Source organism: Rhincodon typus, chromosome 4, assembly GCF_021869965.1.
Source record: "Rhincodon typus isolate 14 chromosome 4, sRhiTyp1.1, whole genome shotgun sequence".
Classification (NCBI taxonomy): Eukaryota; Metazoa; Chordata; class Chondrichthyes; order Orectolobiformes; family Rhincodontidae; genus Rhincodon; species Rhincodon typus.
This window is the reverse complement of record NC_063335.1, coordinates 108,395,358-108,416,059: the sequence shown is the minus strand read 5'-3', so window position 1 is coordinate 108,416,059 and position 20,702 is coordinate 108,395,358. Positions and strand designations below refer to the sequence as shown.

General features: G+C 38.6%; 1 protein-coding gene across 2 annotated transcripts in view; it reads right to left on the bottom strand.

Annotated features, from left to right (window-relative positions):
• LOC109920525 (probable aminopeptidase NPEPL1) overlaps positions 1–20,702 on the bottom strand; it is a 35,626-nt gene that overhangs the window by 10,128 nt on the left and 4,796 nt on the right. For both annotated transcript variants that reach the window (XM_020520552.2, XM_048596076.1), the window contains exons 3-10: positions 20,352–20,522; positions 14,002–14,091; positions 12,227–12,308; positions 11,236–11,378; positions 10,411–10,488; positions 6,662–6,762; positions 6,111–6,234; positions 2,960–3,136 (exon numbers count right to left, since the gene is read on the bottom strand). In XM_020520552.2, the coding sequence (XP_020376141.2) occupies positions 2,960–3,136; positions 6,111–6,234; positions 6,662–6,762; positions 10,411–10,488; positions 11,236–11,378; positions 12,227–12,308; positions 14,002–14,091; positions 20,352–20,522 (966 nt within the window). The remainder of the gene's footprint in view (positions 1–2,959; positions 3,137–6,110; positions 6,235–6,661; positions 6,763–10,410; positions 10,489–11,235; positions 11,379–12,226; positions 12,309–14,001; positions 14,092–20,351; positions 20,523–20,702) is intronic.

The following is a 20,702-nucleotide window of genomic DNA, read 5'->3' as shown; positions in this document are numbered from 1 at the left end:
CTTTTTCAGATTTGTTCACAGGAGATGGTGACTCTAGCAAGGACATATGGCCCTGCCAAACTATGAGACAGTAGTTTTACTGAATAGTTAAAGTCTCTGAGGAGATTGTAGATATTGTGTAGGGCAGGAAATTATCCTGGAGTTTGGCTATTGCTTTACTACCCAATGGCTTCACTCCTTCAAACACTGGGTGAGTCAGAACTTCCTCTATTTTAATATAATTAGAAACAAGACCAACCATTCAGCATACTTCGATTCCAGCTCTGCAATGAGCATGTTGGTAGTGGTTGGCATTACAAGTGGATGGTAGATAGCTGCTACCATCGCCTTTTGTGACTGGGTCTACAGGGTTAACTTCATTAGAAGTGGCAAAGGAAAACCACTAGATAGTCTAATGATAAAAGGCTCTCGTCAGAAACTAGACATAGTTTATTGCATGACAGCAATCTATTAACATTACTAAGAAAGGCATTGCTACTAATACTATTGGGAGACCGAGGATAATAGGTATGGTCCCTTCAAGATCCTCAGATGTTCTGCGTTTCACCGCTCCAAGTCTTTGTGACATAAGACTGTATGGATCTTAAGGCAGTCTTTAGTATTAACCCTTTCAGAACAGTGACTATACTTTATACAACAAATTCTATCAAGAGCAGTCTGATGCTGCTTTTCTCATTCTAAATTTATATTTTTAAACCTTATTACTTGTACAGCGTGCTATTCTATTCACCATATAAGTCATGCTGGAGTTCTACATCCTTTGATAACTGCCTCCCCTTATTAAACATTATACACTTCCATCATTTCTCCCCAACACGATCTTGATCAAGTCAGAAGTCACACAACATCAGGTTATAGTCCAACAGATTTAATTAAAATTACAAGCTTTCAGAGTGCTGCTCCTTTGTCAGGTGAAGTGACCTGGCGTCGTATGACTCCTGACTTTGTCCTCCCCAGTCCAACACTGGCATCTCCACATCATGGTCTTGATCAATTGGACCAGTGAGGCAAGGAATTGCAGATGGAATTTAATTCAGATGTATATGTTGCATTGCATTTTGGCAAGACAAACCTGGGTAGTACTTATACAGTTAATGGTAGGGGCCTAGGGTGTGTTGTCAAACAGAGACACTTAGGGATACCTTGAAAGTGAATCACAGATAGACAGGGTAGTGAAGGCGCCATTTGGTACACTTGACTTCATCAGTCATAGCATTGAGTACAGCAGTTGGGATGCATGTTATGGCTGTATAAGACATTGTACAGCTACATTTGAGTACTGCGTACAATTTTGGCCACCCTGGCTATAGGAGAGATGTTATTAAACTGGAAAGGGTGCAAAAGGATTTACAAGAATGTTACTGAGACTGGAAGATTTGAGTTATAAAGGAGAGGCTGAATAAGCTGAGACTTTTTTCCCCTGGAGTGTCAGAGGTTGAGGGGTAACCTTATAGAGGTTTATAAAATCATAAGCAGCATAGATAAGGTGAATAACCAAGGTCTTTTCCCTAGAGTAGGGGAGCCCAAAACTAGAGAGCATAATTTAAGGTGAGAGGGGAAAGAGAAGGGAAAGGTAACTTTTTTCGCACAAAGGGTGGTGTGTGTATGTGCCAGAGGAAGTGGTAGAGATGAGTACAATTACAACATTTTAAACATATTTGGACAGGTACATGGATAGGAAAAGTTTAGAGGGATATGGGCCAAACGCAGACAAATGGGACTAGTTCAGTTCAGAAAACATGGACAGCATGGACGAGTTGGGCCAAAGGGCCTGTTTCCATGCTGTATGATTCTATGCTGAACCAAACATCTAAGCATTAACAGCATGGAGGATCGATTTTTCAAGTAGTATTTTCCTTGGGCTCCTTGCTTCTCCCTATATAAGCTACTCTCAATCTAGTTCACAATATTTTGAGAACTCTCTTGTACAGACTGTCATGCATCCATTAACCCTACCTGCACCTAGCTCCAATAGTTCTCTGCTAAAAAGATTCAGTTGGAGGATCCTCACCCTCATTTCCATGTCTCCGAGTAACCTAATCCTTCCTTATCTTGCTTTTTTCCCCCAGTTGAGTGTGCCAGCCCAGCTACTCCATTCCTTTATCTGCATTGTAGTTTGTCTCCTAGCCCAGCACTGAGGCTAATCCTTCAGAGAAGTTGCAGTCTGACTGAACTCCTTCCACCACAGTATTTCCTCTCTAAAAAAATACCTAAAATCAATCTGTGTTTTTACTCTACCTTAAATCCCTTTACTTTCTGCCAGCACCCACCTTTTCTCTGTCAACTTCTTGTAAGCAAAATTGGCCTGGTCAGTTTCAATTCACTGGCCGTCAGGCCTGGATCTAGCAGCAGATAGCTGACCCTTCTGATGATCTTATTCAGAAACTCCAAAAGGATGGAAGGCAAGGAGTGTGGGAATACCACAATTGGTAGAGATTGGGTTGCTAGTCAGATGATTGTGTAAACCAGCACTGCGTAACCCATTCAAAGTTTGAGGCAAATGTAGGATGCTTAGCATGGAAAATGTGAAATTTCACAATTCTGTCATTCCTCACTTCAAGTTGTTTTTAAACCTTCACTCTTTTTCTATTTGTTCAAGGGACATGGGGACCGCTGGTTCAGCAAATGTTTATTGCCTATCCCTAGTTGCCCTCAAGGGGGTGGTGGTGAGTGGCTTTCTTGAACTGAAGTCAATTTGATGATAATCGATACAAACATTAGTAACATGTTAGTTTCCTGGACATAGAAAAAGTTCAGGAAATACAAGGATATTCGGATTGACCAATTAATTTTACAGTAGATGCTACTTTGCAAAATGATACAGAACTGTTCCATGCAGATAAACCTTTTAAGTCAAGCCACATAAAATCTAAAAGAACAAACAATATACAAAATCAGTCCCAACCAACCAAACAACCCAAATTGTCTATTTGGTTAGTTGTGTTCATTATTAACTTACAGCCACAAAATTTTTCATATCTGCCACAGCAGAAGTAAATTCACTGAAATGCAGTTCAGGACAGTAAACCATTGGCTGCACAAGATCACCACTGTTCTGCCCAGCTTTTACACAGGCTCGCTCCCATTCTTCACTATTGGTAAGTAATCCAGCATGATACTTTCCAGTAGCAATACCCTGGTTGAAAAAGAAAATCAAGAGATTTGTTCACTTAGCAACTATAAAAAGAGCCAATTCAGTAATCTATAATAAATGTAACTGCCTACTGCCTTACAGGAGCCAAAATTGAAAATATTACAAGTCAGAACAGTGAAAGGCAATTTGCACAGAAGATATATAAATTGCCTGCATCCAAAGATGCACTGAGAGCAGAGAACGTATAGGAGAGTTCATTATCTTCTAAATGAAACTACCAGAAATGTCTGGAAGTGTAACTTTTGAATTGATGTTGCACATTGCCAATGATCAATTGCAAATTCCACCACTAGCCTGCAGGCTAGGTGGATTGGTCATGCTAAATTGCCTGTAGTGTTCAGGGATTTGTAGATTAGACAGGTTTGAGTGGGTGCTCTGAGGGTTGGTGTGGACTTGTTGGGCTGAAGGGCCTGTTTCCACACTGTAGGGATTCTATATAAAAAAATAAAATAAACAATACTCTCAAAACACAGACATAGTGGGCAGATCTGCCCCTGAAAGTCTTCAAATCACCCTGGAAATTCACTCGGGGGGGCTGGGGGTTTAGGACCAATCAAACAAATGTGGTCTCTTTAAATTGCACAGAAGGAAACTGTGTGAGGAACCACTCCAAACATAGGTTGGCTCTCTCCAATGCTTTTGCTGACAGGCTCACTAGTGAGTAGGACAAGTAAGGTTGTCACATTTAGCTGAGGCCGAGGCCAAGATCAAGGACATCTTAGTCAAGACCTGGAGTTCTGTTAGCTGGGTCTAACGTGAGTATCTGTCAGAAGTGCATAGATGTGGGAAAGAAGGAAGAGGGTGTAGCTACATAAGGGTTGCCAGGCATATGGTGAGGGGGAGAGAGTTGATTGGGGAGGGCGGGCAGGTCATGAAATCTCTACTCTAAGGCTGTAAGATCAGGAGCTATGACACTGGGAAAATATATCGTTGACCCTGTTGGAATGAAGAGTGTTATTGGTTAAGTTTAATCCGGAGATTGAGATACCTGTTCTCTTATACCAACTTAAAAGTACTGTGGTGTCTACAAAATTATTACTTTTCTTTATGCTCTAACTTTAGTGGAGATTATTGAGGATTTTGGTAAATTACTTAAATTCCAATTCTGAGACAGTCCATGTATACTATACGTCAATTGTTATGGACCAGACCAAATTCCCTCAAAATATATCCAGAAAATAGTCTAGACCATAAATTTTTCTTATTTTAAAAGGTAAGTGTAAGGTGTTGCGCTCCAGATGCAATTTGATCAAACTACTCAACATTAGGCAAAACACACTTTATTTTTACATTACAGTTAAAAATACAGACAAAATAAAAATAAAAGAATTGGCTTAACTGTAACTCTATCAAAATGTCAGATATACTAACTACTCTAATTTACTGTTCCAATATAGAAGCATTCCATAAACAGACCCTTGGCAAAAGGCAAACTTCAGTAAAAATAGATTGTCTCACAGGCAATTCTCCAGTCCAGGAGGAAAAACATCAAGAGAAAACTCAGGGAGAGCAAGAGACAGTGAGAGAAAGATTGCAGGGAGAGAGGTATTGCGTCTTCTAAAACCAGCTTTGAGGCCCCAGCAACTGCTACTGAAAATACTACTAATAAGAATCCTGGCTCTGTGGGAGCTTGTCTCCACCCATTCAGGCTGCTTCTATTGTTCCAACCTTAGGAAATAAAAACCAAAGTCTCACAAGCTGTTTAATTTATGGGCTTTGAAGCAGATCAATCATCACCTCCAATTTCAATCTTTCTTCAAAGGAAAACAAACAGGACAAAATACACCTCTTAAAGCCACAGTATTGTCACACGATGCAAATGCAGATAGTATTGTTACCATGTCTGTATCACCAACTAATTGAGTTAGTGAGAATGACAAAGTTGCTGCTAAAAACTAAAACGCTGTCACCAAAAATCAAAACATAGAAAATTTTTTTTAGAAATTGCTGCTATGAACAGACTAGCCATCTGCTTTCTTGTTGAACAGGTGGACAGACTGTACAGAAATCACACATGGATGAGGGGGGATACTTAAAAAAAGAACTTGAATTGTGACTAATTTCCTGAACTAAGTTTCCTAAGGCAAATAATGCATTCTTAGTCAAGTCTCATATTTGACAGTGGGTTCGATCTGCATATAAGCAACCTTTACACATAATCATGGCCACCCCTAACCTGAACTAACTGAACAAATTCCAATTATCTCTATACCTCATACACTATTAAGTAAAATCAAAAACAGTTGCCATGTGTATTAAGATTCAATACAGTAAAAACAAAATAGAAATGAAACTGCATATGGCTAACAGATATTTATAGAGTCACACAGTCATACAGCACAGAAACAGACCTTTCAGTCCAACTAGTCTGTGCCAACCATACTCCCAAACCAAACTAGTCCCGCTTGCCCGCATTTGACTCATATCCCTCCAAACCTTATGTATTCATGTACGAATGTCTTTTAAATGCTGTAACGGTGCCTGCATCCACCACTTCCTTTGGCAGTTTATTCCACATACAAACCACTGTACGTATAAAAATGTTGTCCTTCATTTCCTTTTTAAATCTTTCTCCACTCACTTTAAAAATATACTCTCCAGTTTTGAACTCCCCCCACTTAGGGAAAAGACCCTTGTTTTTCCCTTAATTATACCCCTCATGATTTTATAGACTTCTATAAGGTCATTCCTCAATTCCTATGCTCCAGTTAAAAAAGTCCCAGTCTATCCAGCCTCCCTTTATAACTCAAACCCTCCATTCCCAGCAACTTCCTGATAAATCTTTTCTGACCCGCTGTCCAATTTAATAAAATACTTAAATATCTTCAATTGTTGATAACTCACAATAAATGCTGCTTCTAGTTAAAAGATCAATTTGTACACTCCAACACAAGATAACCTTAGGTGTCTGTGCAAATTAAGAGTTAGATCAAAATATACTGGAATGGTTACCTACCTGAGCACCAGTTAAAGTAGCAATATCCAAGATGACATCTGCTTTAAGATCCTTACAAGCATATGACACGCCATCAGCCAAAACCAGGCGGCCCTCTGCATCTGTGTTATTAATTTCAACAGTTCTATAGAGTAAAAGAAGGTTTCGTAAGCAAGAGATCAAAACTGATATTGCTTACTATTATTATATTGTAGACTTAAGCCCTCATTTCACTTTCTTCATACAGGTCATGCTGTGATAGAAGTCATCTGCAAACTTTTGCAAGATTAGGACTTGTAACGTACTCATGGATTGCAGAAAGCATGGTGTTAAAACAGCAAATATTCAAGACAGTAAACCAGGATTAGCACCTAACCAAAATATTAGCAAGCAATATTTCATCTTTTTTTAGTGCTGCATTCTGACTAGAATTTAGAGTAGCACACTACAAGGTATTTCTGAAGAAACCAAGTTTAAATCATGTCTACTCCGCATCTTGTGTTCTTCTTTTTTATTGGAACAAATGTAGGGGGCATTAGGGACAGATTCAGCATGTCAATCCATTAACTCACTTTCCAGAGTACAGTTGGTGAATGTCATCTGGTCTTGTAGCATTGGCTCCAACTGCATTCTCTGCCAGGCAGAACAATGCATGCAAGTTCTCTCTAAAACCCTGATTAAGAGAAATGAAATTCCTTAAGCATAACAAGGTTATTAACAATGCATTTTTAAACTAGAATCTAGTTGTAAACATATCATGTAGTCTAAAATAAACAAAATTATCACTGTGATTTGATATATTTGCAATCAGTAAGTAACCGACATGCAATCTTCTCACTGTATGTAATACATAATTTGACAAGGATATGGTTAATTAATACCACATGCATTCAAGTGAAAGTGCAAAATGTTGGTGAAAAACAGTAGAATGCAAAATGCAGAGGTAAACATACTGAAAATAGAACATAGAAAATTTGTGAAGCAATACATTTCTGAAAGAAAGATTATGGGATTAGCTTCAAATGGTAACGTTTGAATATTGAGCAGCACAGGAACCTTGATGAACAGGATGTTAATAATAGTAGCACAAATTAACAAAAGTTAATACAAAGAAACCACAAATAGAATCTCACTACAGCATCCTGTGACAAACAATTCAAAAGAAAATTGCATAAAAATGAAATATACTGGATCTTTGCATCCTAAACATTATAGAAAGAGTATAAAAACAATGGAGAAAGTGCAGTGTGGAGTTGTTAGGATGCCACTGGGGATGATTAGTTACAAAGTATGAACTTGGAAAGTCAGGCCTTTAAAGCCAAAAAAAATTAAACAATGGCCTGAAGGGCGCCTTCAAAGTTGCAAAGGTAAATATTGATAGGTTTTTTACATGCCATTTTGCTTGGAAATGAGAAATTTGAAATTTTTTTTTGTCACAAATCTAAAATTTATTTTCTGGATCGCTGAATGAATCTTTATTGTAGTAGAATGATTTGTATTAAAAGCTTAAAAAAAGACTTGAATGGGATATTATTACACATACTGTGTTTAGTGTGCTTAAATTATAGTTTAACAGCTTTAAACATTAAAGTCAATGTGTAAAAAGGAGACAAAAAATATGGAAGATTCAATGCTTTCTTCAGGACCCAACTATTTAAAGTGGTGCTAACATGTTCTACACCATCTTTTAATAGTCTGGCATACTTTTTTAAAAATTAATTCAGGAAGATATGGGCTTCACTGGCAAGGCCAACCTTTATTGCTTGTCCTTAATTGCTCCAGAAGGTCATGGTGAGCTGCCTTCTTTAACTGCTACAGTCCATGTGCTGGAGGTAAGCCCAGAATACCAATAGCGAGGAATTTCCAGGATTTTGACCCAGAAACACTGAAGGAACGGTAATATATTTCTAAGTCAGAATGGCAACTAGCTTGGGAAGAAACATGCAGGTGGTGGTGTTTCTTTGTAGCCCTTGTCCTTCTAGAATGACTGTGGCCACGGGTTTGGAAGATGCTACATCAAGAATTTCTGCAATGCATCTTGTAAATGGTACACACTGCTGCTACTGCACTTTGGTGGCTGAGGGAGTGAATGTGAACATGGTGCTAATCAAGTAGGTTGCTTTGTCTTGGATGGGAGTCAAGCTTCCGAAGTGATGTGGCTGCACTCATCAAGGCAAGTGGGGAGTATTTCATCAAACTCCTGACTTATGCCTGTTGGATGGACAGGTTTTGGGGAGTCATGAGGTGAGTTACTCATTGAAGGATTCCTAGCCTTCTATCGGCAGTATTTATATGGCTAGTCCAATTTGATTCTTGGTCAATATTGTCCCCAGGATGTTGATAATGGGGATTCAGAGATGGTAATGTCACTAAATGTCATGGGGCGATGGTTAGATTCTCTCTTATTAGAGATTATTATTGCCTGACACTTGTGACACACAAGCATTACTTGTCTTTTGTCAGCCTAAGCCTAGATATTGTTCAAGTCTTTCTGTATTTGAAAGTGGACTGTTTCAATATCTGAGAAGTCATGACGTTCCAATCTCTGATCTCATGATGGAGGGAAGATCATTGATAAACCAGGTGAAGAGTCGGACTGAGGACACTACCTTGAGGAACTCCTGCAAAGATGTCCTGGAGCTAAAGTTACCGGGTCTGTTTCCGTGCTGTGAGACTCTTCGGTCCAATTTGTCTGCACCGAACGAAATCCCAATCTGACGTAGTCCCACTTTCCAGCATTTAGCCCATGACTCTTCCTAGTCATTTACCCATCCAGTAGCCTTTTACGTGTTATAATTGTACCTGCCTCCACCATTTCCTCTTGCAGCTCATTCTACCCTCTGCAAGAAAAGGTTACTCCTCAGGTCCTTCTCAATCTTTCCCCTCTCACCTTAAACCTATTCCCTCTAGTTTTGTACTGTCCCACCCTAGAAGATAATTACTCTATCCATCCCCCTCATGATTTTATAAACCTCAGTCTCCATTGTTTCGGGTAAGGAGCTTCAGCCTACTCAGCTTCTCCCTATAACTCAAACCTTCCAATCCTGGCAACAGCCTTGTAAATCTTTTCTGAATCCTTTCAAGTTTAACAACATCTTTCCAGGGAGACCAGAATTGAGTGCAGTATTCCAAAAGTGACCTAACCAATGTCCTGTACAGCCAAAGCATGACATCCCAACTCTGCTATACTTAATGCACTGACCAATGTTTGGCAGTTTGCCTTCACCTTCTTCACCAACCTGTCTCCCCACGACTCCACTTAAGGAACTATGCACCTGCAACCCGAGGTCTCTTTGTTCAACAGCACTCCCCAGGGCATTAGCATTAACTGTATAACTCCTGTCCTGATTTGCCTAACCAAAATGCAACTCCACACATTTATCTAAATTAAACTCCATCTGCCACTTCTCAGTCCATTGGTCCATCTGATCAAGGTCAAATTTTCTTAGAAGGTCATGAATAAGTGGGATTCTCTCGCCCAGAAAACAATCTAGGCTCATGGGTTTATTCCAGGTGATTTAGATATACTTTCTATAGATAAGGGAGTGAAGAGTCATGGAAGGCAAACAGGAAAGTGCAGCTGAGACCACAATCAGATCAGCAATGATCTTGAATGGCAAAGCAGGCTTGGAAGGACTGAAAGACCAAATGCCCTGCGCCTGCTTCCAAGACCTATGTTCCCAAATGGATGCCATACAAGCAATGAATGTGGATACTGTGCAGGCCTTTTGCCTTCTGCAAACTGAATAATATTCCACAACAGCTGGGTTAAGTGACAGAAGTGGCATAATCACCTGGAATTTAATTGCTTGTTAGTTTTCAGAATTAAAGAGGAATTTCATGAAGAATGTTTTGATAAATTAGCCTAAAATTTATTTTAGGAGATTGTATTACTGAAGTGCAACAATGGTTTGAAGATATGAATACATTGCACCATGATCAAATCAGTATAATATGAAGTCTGACATGTGTTGTCTTAAGCTGCTGAAATCAATAGATATTGGCCCATAGCTCACGAATCTGTATTCTGCAAGAGTCAGCTTCAGGAAAGGAGGGCAAAGGAAATAGAAAGAACCTCTGAAATAAAATAAGGAACTGCAGATGCTAAAGGTCTAAAACAAAAAACAAATTGATGGAGAAATGCAGGAGGTCTGGCAGCACCTATGGAGAAGTAGTAGAGTCAATGCCTGGAGTCCAGTGATCCTCCTTCAAAACTCAAGAATCTCAAACATGTTTTTAATGACCCAAAGATTAGGAAAATTCCTCACTCAGTGTAACTTCTGAATCCCTTACCACCAGAAACAGAAAGGAACATACTCACCTGTTTCACAGCTGCTCTGAAGGCTCCCAGAACAGCAGCAGCACCCCCACAATCCCTCTTCATACCTGGCATATAGGTCTAAAAAATATCAATTCAACTCATGTTTATAGGAGAATAATCCAGTAAAATAATTACAAAGGCATAAAATAAACCACCAATTTATAATGGTGGTACTACTTTATCTTGCCACAGTAAAAGACAGATTATTTTTTAACCTTTTGTGGTTAGCAAGTTCTTCACGCTATTAAATACATTGCACAATTTAAGTACATTGACACTCATCACTTTTTTGAATATAACCTTAAGAAAGTCCGATTAAAGTCATCAGCCTCATAACTTGAGGCTGTCATTGTTTCAGCAGGACTGTTAGTTTTTCATTAGATTTAAACCAGTAAACTATGGCGTTTAACCATGCTCAAATAGGCACTCTTGCATATTTTACAGTATTTTTGCTCATCAGTCAGTAAAGAATTTTTATTGATATTGCTAAACATATTGCAAAACATAAACTGTTCACACTGAAATACATCAAAATTAAGACACTAAATATACAAACTAAGGAACTCACACATATACTGGTTAGTGTTATAAATCTTTGTTACTATATTGGATATGCAAGTCATAGCCTCATAAATTTGTCTCTTCTAAATCGTATGGAAAACAAAATATATTAGATTTTTATCTTATATATCCAGTAACTTCGAATTGATAAAGAGATTCAATATTCTATAATTGATATACTGAATCAAATGTGTTCATTTTGGAATAGGTCTAGTGTGAATGATCAACAAAGGTAAGAACAAATAAACAGCAAAGTTGTATCACCTTAGATTTGATGCTGAGACCACCAGTGTCATAAACAATACCCTTGCCAACCCAGGCTATAGTTTGTGTAGCATCCTCTGGAGTGTGACTAAGTATTGCAAGAATAGGTGGGTTCACAGCAGCCTTTCCAACTCCATAGATACCTGAAAAAATAACATAAATACAAATCAAATGAATACTTTAAATGAATGCAAAGTGAAAAGATCACCAACATGTTGCAAGAGTCCAATTACAAAGAAAGTTGAACTTAGCAGTGAGGATTTTAATTCACACTTAACGCAGAGTTTGGCTCAGGATTCAAGACGACTAGGAATAAAACTATAAACTGAAACACACTACAACTGACCACATCAACATTAATTTTTAAAAATTCAATCACAGAACATAGGTATCACCGACTAAGTCAGCATCTATTTCTTATTCCATTAAGCAGGTGGTGATGAGTTGTCTTCTTGATGCTGAGGGGCATGCTAAGCCATTCCAGAGGGCAGTTAAAAGTCAACCACATTACTATGGGTCTGGAACTATAAGGAGGTCAGACTTGACTTACTGTCAAGTAAGGGCAATAGATTTCCTGCCCTAAAAATACTTCAGTGAATCTGACAGACTTTACAAAATGTATTTAAGTGGTCATCTTTATTAGATACTAGTGTTTTATTCCAGATATACTTACTTAGCTGAATGTAAATTCTCCAGGTGCTGTGGCAAGATTAAATTTGTGGCCAAATCATTAGCCAAGGCCTTGGATAACTGGTCTTGTAATATAACAACTATGCTCATATTCCCTAATGGTGTAATCCCAACATATAGAAAGTTATATAAACTTCTGGCAAAGAATACTTAATCCTGGAAACAGGAAGATTGGTCACTGAAAATGATGCAGAATACATTTAAAAGTTTATTTTAAATAGAAAATTGAACATAGAAAAAGTGCTTAAACAATATAATTTTAGTCTTCTTAAAGCGTCAGCTACTATATAATGGACACTACCTCCAAATCCCTTGTGATTAAGTTCCTCTCCGCGGATAACAGTGGGAATAATGCCCAGCTCAGATCCCACAAGTTCAATTTCCTAGTAGAAAAAAAGAAACATTGTAAATAAAGTACTCAATAGGAAAAATGGTTTTAAGCTGAAGAAGTGTGAGGTACTACACGTGACTATAGCAATTTTGCTCAAAACAAATGTCAACCACCTATTCTCCAGGGCCTAACCAAACATAATTTTTAAAACATCAAATATTCCTCACAAAAAGTGCTGGAGAAACTCAACAGGTGTGGCAGCATCTCCCAGTGGAGAGAGCAACACTGCCTTAACATTTGAACCTACTGTAACTCTTTTTGAGGACCTCTGTTTCTCCAGCACTTTGATTTTTCACCTCTCTATTATCTGCATGAAGTACTGCTGTTATGACAAACAGACACATTTTTCATTCAAAAATAGCTAACACTTACAAGTTGAAAATGGAAATTCATAAGTTAGTAATAAGTAGAAAAACATTACAAATTATTTGAAGTAACCCTTCATAACACTTTTACGTTATTTAGAATTGCAATACCTACAATCCAGTACCCCTCTCTCATCAACAGGATTCACTTATACAATGAAACATAGATGCAACCTTGATGTGCGCACAAATCACATTCTCCTAGATCAGAATCCACCCATTAAGCATATTCATTATGCTCAATGTACAAGCCAGTTTGGAGAATTATGATAAGTGCACTGTCATAAATTTCTCTGTGGAATCGAAAGGTTGCATTTTCAAGCTATAGTCTAGGGACTCAATACAAAAATCTAGGCTAAAACACCAGTGTAGTCCTGAAGGATTGATGAACTTGTCAGAAGTATTTCAGGTTAAATCCACTCTGCCCTTCTTGGTGAACATTAAAAAAAAGATACAATATTGAAGAGCAAGAGACGAGCTAAAAATTCGACCTCAACCACCACTGTTATCTCAATGTTGCTCATAGGAAATCGCTATATGCTAAAGGAGTACTGTTTATAGATTACAATAATGACATTTTAAAAGCACTTCATTGACTGCAAAGAGCTTTCAGATATCTTGAAATTGTGACAGGCACAGCATAAAGATGGGTTCTTTGCATATGATTTTTCACATTTCATACTTTTCCTGACATCCTTGAACTGTTACAGTAGATATATTTACATTCTGAGTGTAGTGAATAGATTGTAGCTCACCAGCACCTTCTCAAGGGTGACTATGAATGTGCAGTAACTGCTGACCAGCCAATGAAGCCCACATCCCAAAGATGAATTTAAAAAAAAAACATGCTGCAAAAACAAAGTTGCATCCCAGCAAATTAATCTCTAAGTGAAGATTTTCTTTTCTCCTCCTGGCCTACCCTGATGACATTGGAAAGTCCTATATATGGCAAACCATGATGTCCAAACAGATACATTTTGTCTTTGCAAATTCTGTTGCAGCACTGAATAATGAGTGGAGAAAGGCCAAGGCAAGGAGGGTATTGTAGTAAAATACACTGAAACCGACTGAACTTCAACATATGGCAACATCACTTTAGGACAAAAAATTCTGTTAGAAATAGGACTAGCATACATGACTACGATGTTTTAAAATATTACAAACAAAAATCAGTGTGTTGCCTATCATCACTAAGTCTGAAAAAAACTTGCTGTGACCAAAAACCTGATGCTTTGACTTTTAACATCAAGTGGAAGAACAGAGAAAAAAAGTATTGAATTAGGTTAGCTATTATAAACATTAAGAATCAAACATGCTCACCGCAAGGAAGTCATCTGTATTCATCTCATTGCATGGTGTATCCACAATGCGAGCAGCTAGTCGAATGCCTTCAGCAGCATTTAACAGACACTATGAAAAAATAACACTGAGCAATGGAAATCCATCATGACAATCATCATTTACACCGCTTTTATCAGCAAAATAATCAAAATAGCAAGGGACTCGTGGTGTGGTTGTTGGGTTCATGTCCCTGAGCCAGAAGAACTGGGTTCAAGTCTTCCCGTGCCATAATATGTCTGAGCAGTTTGATTATAACAGTACAACCTAAACAGGTAACTTTCCTCTATAAGAAAAAGACAAAATATTCTAAACTTAAGAATCCAAGGTAACTCAGATACCACAAATGTTTGCAGTAATCAAAATGTGGTCTCATCAATGACCTATATAACTAAAGGACATCCTTAATTTCATGTTCAATTCCTCTGGTAATGAAGAATAACTATCCACTAGCTTTAACTACTTGCTGTACCTGCATTTAACCTTTTGCAATTCATATGAGATTACTTAGATTATTCTGCATCTTGGAATTCAGCAGGCACTCTCAGTTTAGGTATAGATTTTTTTTATTCTTTCTGCCAAAATGATTAACTTTACCGTGCCCAACGGTACACTCCATCTGCCAGATTTTTGCTCATCACTCAACCTACGTACATCCATCTGCAACCTCATGTCCTTGTTACTACATACTTTCCTACCTATCTACAAATTTAATTATCATGCCTTTACTCCCCTAATAAGTTGAGGCTCCAACATCAGATCCTGCAGGACCCCACTTTTTACGTCCTTCAATCAGATCGTTACCCATTTTAACAATGCTAGCATGTTACCCTCCCCCAACACCATGTGTTCCTAATTTGCCCAATAACCTTTGATGTAGCACCTTGTCAAATACCTTCTGGCAATCTAAAGTGTTTTACATCCACATATCAACAACACATGTTACTTCTTCAAAAAATGCCAATAAATTAGTAATATTTAAGTCATACTGATTTTTAAAAATCTGTACTAAATGAGTGCCAGTAACACAGCTTTGTGAAAGTAAATGCTCCAGTGAGGTGAACAGCAAGAAAATAAATGATACCCTAAATGGTAAGATAACTGTAGAAGTGATATTGGGGCACTGCTGCATAAGCATTACATTGCAGGCAGAAAAATAATTTTAAAAAGGTTTCATACATAGGTGTACCATAATGTATAAAAATAAACAAAATAGTGTTGAATTTGTACCAGATGCTCATCAGGCAGTTGCATTGCATGGTCCTTCAGCCTGAGGTTCCCAGCACCACAAGTACAAGTCTTCTACTAATTCAACTCACTCCATGTGATATGGAGAAACAGCTGAAGATGTTGAATAGTGCAAAGGCAAAATTCCAGCAACAGTACTAAAGATCAGGCTCCAAAATTAGCTGCACCGCCAGCCCAGCTGTTCCATGTTAGCTACAAGACTGACGTCTACCTGACAACAGAGAAATTTGTCCAGGTATGTTCTGGACAAGCAGGACAAATCCAACACTGACAATTACCACCCCATCAGTTTACCCTAATACCTCAAAGTGATGAAAGGGACTGTCAACAGTGCTCAGCAAACTTGCAGTCAAAGCGTTACAATCCCAACTGATGTAATGACTCAAAGTCAGTTTCCCAACTGAAAGATGGCTAGTGAATCATATTTTGTTGTATTTGTGTATCTACAAAACTGTCTTTCACAAATATGCAATGCTACAGCATTGTTTGTAACAATAAAACAGAAGTTATTACATGAACAAAATCATCGATAAAAAGTAAACCAAATTCTTTATGTATAACACAAGTTTAAAAATTTCAAAACAAACAGGAAGCTACAAACCCATTGATCCTAAAAGCACTCCCTTACAGTACTCACATCTGACAGAATTCCCTCCTTTATCAAATCTATAGGGTTTAATTTAACTGTGGTTTTCATTCCTCGTCTTGAGATCTAAAAGCCTCTTCCTTGAACCTTCATATCAATGACAGACTTTCACGACTGCAAATAACCTCTTCAGGATATTAATCAGCCACTTCCAATTTGAACTTTCAAACTAATTACTTAAACTAAAGGAACCTATTCCTTAACAGTTCAAAATCTCCCTTTTTCAGCAGGAACTGTCTTACACATCCGACTTCAAGGACTACAAACTGCCAACACAAACAGGCTTTCTTTAAGCTATAGGTGTTTCTCCTAAGCCAAAAGAAATCAAGAATCTTCTATCTGAAACCTAATGCACAAGGCTTTACTCTGTACATGCATAAAACTCACCCGAGGAAAACAAAACCTCATTACTCTGCATGAAGTGTCTCTCTCATACTATGTTTTAAAAGAAATCACTGTGGCTACAGTTAAATCCCCTCATAAACACAGACCAAACCCACATGTTACTAGTTCAAAATCCAAACATAACATAACTGATATTAAAATACAAATAAAGCACACACCTTACAGCACAAATGGGAATTTGGGTCAACTCTCCACTGGCATTACCATCGAATCCCCCATTATCAACAGTCTTCCGCTGACCAGAAACTGAACTGCATCAGCCATACAGATACTGAGGCTAATAGAGCAGTCAGAGACTAGGAATTCTGCAGCAACTAACTCACTTTCTGTCTCCCACTACCTCTCAACCATCTCAAGTCACAAGTGCAACAGATTACTCACCACTTGCCTGAATGGACGCAGCTCTAATAACAGTAAAGGAGCTTGACACCATTCAGGACAAAGCAACCCACTTGATCTACCACCTTTGACATTCACTTCCTTCACCACCGTCCACAGTGGCAAGTATGTACCACCTATAAGATGTATTGCAATAACTCACCAAGGCTTCTTCTACAGAATCTTCCAAAACTGTAACCTCTACTACCATGAAGGACAAGGGGAGAAGATGGAAGTGAAGACCATAGCCTGCCAGTTCTCCTCAAAACCACTCAGAGACTGAGGAGCAACCTGATAGAAGTTTACAAAATTATTGGAGGCATAGACAGAATGGATAGATGGAGCCTTTTTCCCAGGGTATAAATGTTAATTTATGGTTCATTGTCCTTCACTTTCATCAGGTCAAAAATCTTGGAACCACCCCTTATGAGTCTGAGAAAGGGTCCCTAAACCTCAAAGACTGCAGCAGTCTCAGTGAAGTCATCAAGATATTAAAAGGAAAAGACAGGGTGGATAAAGATAAACTATTTCCACTGTTTGGGATTCCAGAACTAAGGGTCATAGACTGAGAATTTGGACCAGTCTGATCAGGAGACATGTTAGGAAACACTTCTACACACAAAAGGTGTGTTTGGAACTGTCTTCCACAAAAGGCAGTGGATACAGGATCAGTACTAAATTTAACCCGAGATACTCTTTACGCAAAGGAATTACGGGTTATGGACCAAAAGCAGATATATGGAGTTAGGCGACAGATCAGCCATGATTTCATTGAATGCTGGAACAGGCTCAAGGGCTGAATGGCCTCATCCTGATCCTATGTTCCTAGTTTAAGTCAGCATCTCACCAACACCATCTCTAGGGCAATTAACATGGACAAAGAATGCTGGTCTAGCTAGTGATGCTCACATCCAATGTATGAAGAAAAAAAACGGTGCATGCTTCATTACATGAAAAATATTAGAACCTCTGAAAGGGTGTTGCAAAGATCTATTAGAATGAGAGACTACAAAGAACAGAACAGCACAGGGAACTGGCCCTCTGTCCCACCAAGCCTATGTCAACACGTGATGCCTTTCTAAATTAAAAACTTTTTGCCTCTACACAGTCCTCTCCCCTTTGTTTTCATGAATCTGTCAAGACTCTTCTCAAATGTTGCTACTGTATCTATTTCTATCACCTCCTCTAACAGTGCATTCCAGACACTTACCAACTTCTGCGTAAAAAATTTGCCTCTCACATCTCCTTTAAAAACTTTTCTCCTTTTACCTTACACCTACGTCCCCTACTAATTAACACTTCTACCCATTCTATCCATACCTTCTACAATTTTGTAAACTTCTATGAGGTCACTCCTCAGCCTCTGACGTTCCAGTAGAAACAAACTAAGTTTGTCCAACCTCTTCTCATAGCTAATACCCTCCAACCTAGGAAACATGCTGGTAAACCTTTTCTGTACCCTCTCCAAAGCCTCTACATTCTATGGTCGTGTGGCGACCAGAACTGTACCCAATATTCCAAATGTTGCCTAACTGAAGTTCTACACAGCTGCAACATAATTTACCAAATTTTATACCCTATACCCTGACCAATGAAGGCAAGCATACCACATAACTTTCCATAGGATCCCTACAATGTGGAAAAAGGCTATTTGGCCCAACTAGCCCACACTGACCGTCCAAAGAGCATCCCATTCACGCACCTACTCTTTCTCTGTAACCTTACATTTCCCATGGCTAACATACCTAATCTGCACACTATGAGGCAATTTCGCATGGCCAATCCACCTAACTTGCACATCTTTGGATTGTGGGAGAAAACCGGAGCACCTGGCAGAGACCTACACAGACACAGGGAGAATGTGCAAACTCCACACAGAGAGTTCCCTGAAGGTGGAATCAAATCTGGATCTCTGGCGCTGGGAGGCAGCAGTGCTAACCACTGAGCCACCTTCTTGGCTACCTTATCCACTTACATTACCACTTTCAGAGAAGTGTGGGCCTGTACACTTAGATCTCTCTTATGTTAATGGTGTCTAAAAGTTGTGCCATTTACTATATACTTTCTTGCATTAGACCTTCCAAAATGTTTCACCTTATATTCATCTGGATTAAATTCCACCTGTCATTTCTCCACCCAAGTCTCCAGCCTATCACTATCCTGTTATATCCTCTTGCTATTTCCTTCTTGCAATCTAAAGCTCCCCCAATGTTTGAGTCATCTGTAAACTTACTGATCAGACCACCTACATTCTCCTCCAAATCAATTATATACATTATAAACAGATTGTAAGCACTGATCTCTGTGGGACACCACTGGTCACAGACTACCTTATTGAAGAAGAGCCGAAAAATAAATTTTAGAAAAAAAATCATTCTTCTGTTTCAGTGAAGAAAATGGTGAATATTTAAATAATATTCAAAACTTGTCAGTATTTTCAGAGTAAAGTTTGCAGAGAGATATAGATAGCTGAAGTGGGTGGGCAAAGGTCCGGCAGATGGAGTGCAATTTTGGTAGGAATAACAGTTAGAAGGACTATTATTTGAACAGCAAAAAATAGCAGCATGTTGCTGTGCAGAGGGACATGGGTGTCCTTGTGCATGAATCGCAGAAGGTTGGTTTGCAGATGTGACAGGTAATTAAGAAGGCAAATGGAATTTTGTCCTTCATTGCTAGAAGGATTGAGTTTAAAAGCAGGGAGGTTATGTACAGCTGTATAGGGTGCTAGTGAGGCCACACCTGGAGCACTACATGCAGTTTTGGTCTCCTTACTTGAGAAACAACGTACTGGCACTGGAGGGGGTGCATAGGAGATTCACTATCTTGATTCCAGAGTTCAGAAGGTTGACTTATGAGAACTGACTGAGTCAATTAGGATTATATTGATTGGAATTTAGAAGGATGTAGGGGGATCTTATAGAAACATATAAAATTATGAAGGCAATAGATAAGATAGAAACAGGGAGGATGTTTTCATGCTGGGTGAAACTAGAACAAGTGGGCATAGCCTTAAAATTGGACAGAACAGACGTAGGACTGAATTAAGGAGGAACTTCTTCACCCAAAGGGTTGTCAATCTATGGAATTCCCTGCCCAGTGAAGTAGTTGAGGCTTCCTCATTGAACGTTTTTAAGCTAAGATAGATAATGTTTTGAACAATAAAGGAATGAAGAGTTATGATGAGAGGGTGGGTTAGCAGAGCTGAGGCCACAAAAGTATCAGCCATAATCTTATTGAATGGTGAAGCGGGCTAGAAGGGCCAGATAGCCTACTCCTGCTCCTGGTTCTTATGTCCTTATAAAAGATTGTTTTCCAGCAGCTGCAATTATTACTCTAATGGCGTGTAAACTCTCTTAAGTTCTCACCAGAAGGGCAATGACATAAATTAGAAGTTTTTTTTCCCACAGAAAAAGGATTCATAGATGTGTGACAAGCCAAATGGCTCCTGATGTGCTGTAATTGCAAAAATGCTATGATGGAAAGCTGCCTATTGTATTACTGCTAGAATGCCCAGTCAGCCAAGACCATTACCAACTCCTACCAGCCAAATTCATACAACGTAAGCCAACTACATAGAACATAAGGAGACAATAAAAAAAATATAATTCAGCAAGTATATCATCTCTAATCTTCTCATCATTGCGCTAAAACCTACCGTAAGCACAGATTCGGTAAGTGGCTTAGTATTCTCTCCGACCAGAATAAATTCTACCGTAACAGTGAGTTTCTCTCCTGGTTCCAGCAAGCCAGTGCGCCGAGTGAACAGGGGAAATGCCCTTGTTACTGCACAAGCTGATGCGAAAACCTCCGTATATTCACAAACGAGCTGGAATAAAATTTTAAACACAATAAAAATTAAAATACTTTAAATGCATATTAAAATTTATTAAGCAAATCCAAAATCCAGTTATTTCTAGAAATGAAGATATTGCCGCTCTCCTAGAAAAGGACCAAGGAAACTTCTCAATTAAATCAAAACAGTTCATTAGGCTTTATGTTGAGTTAG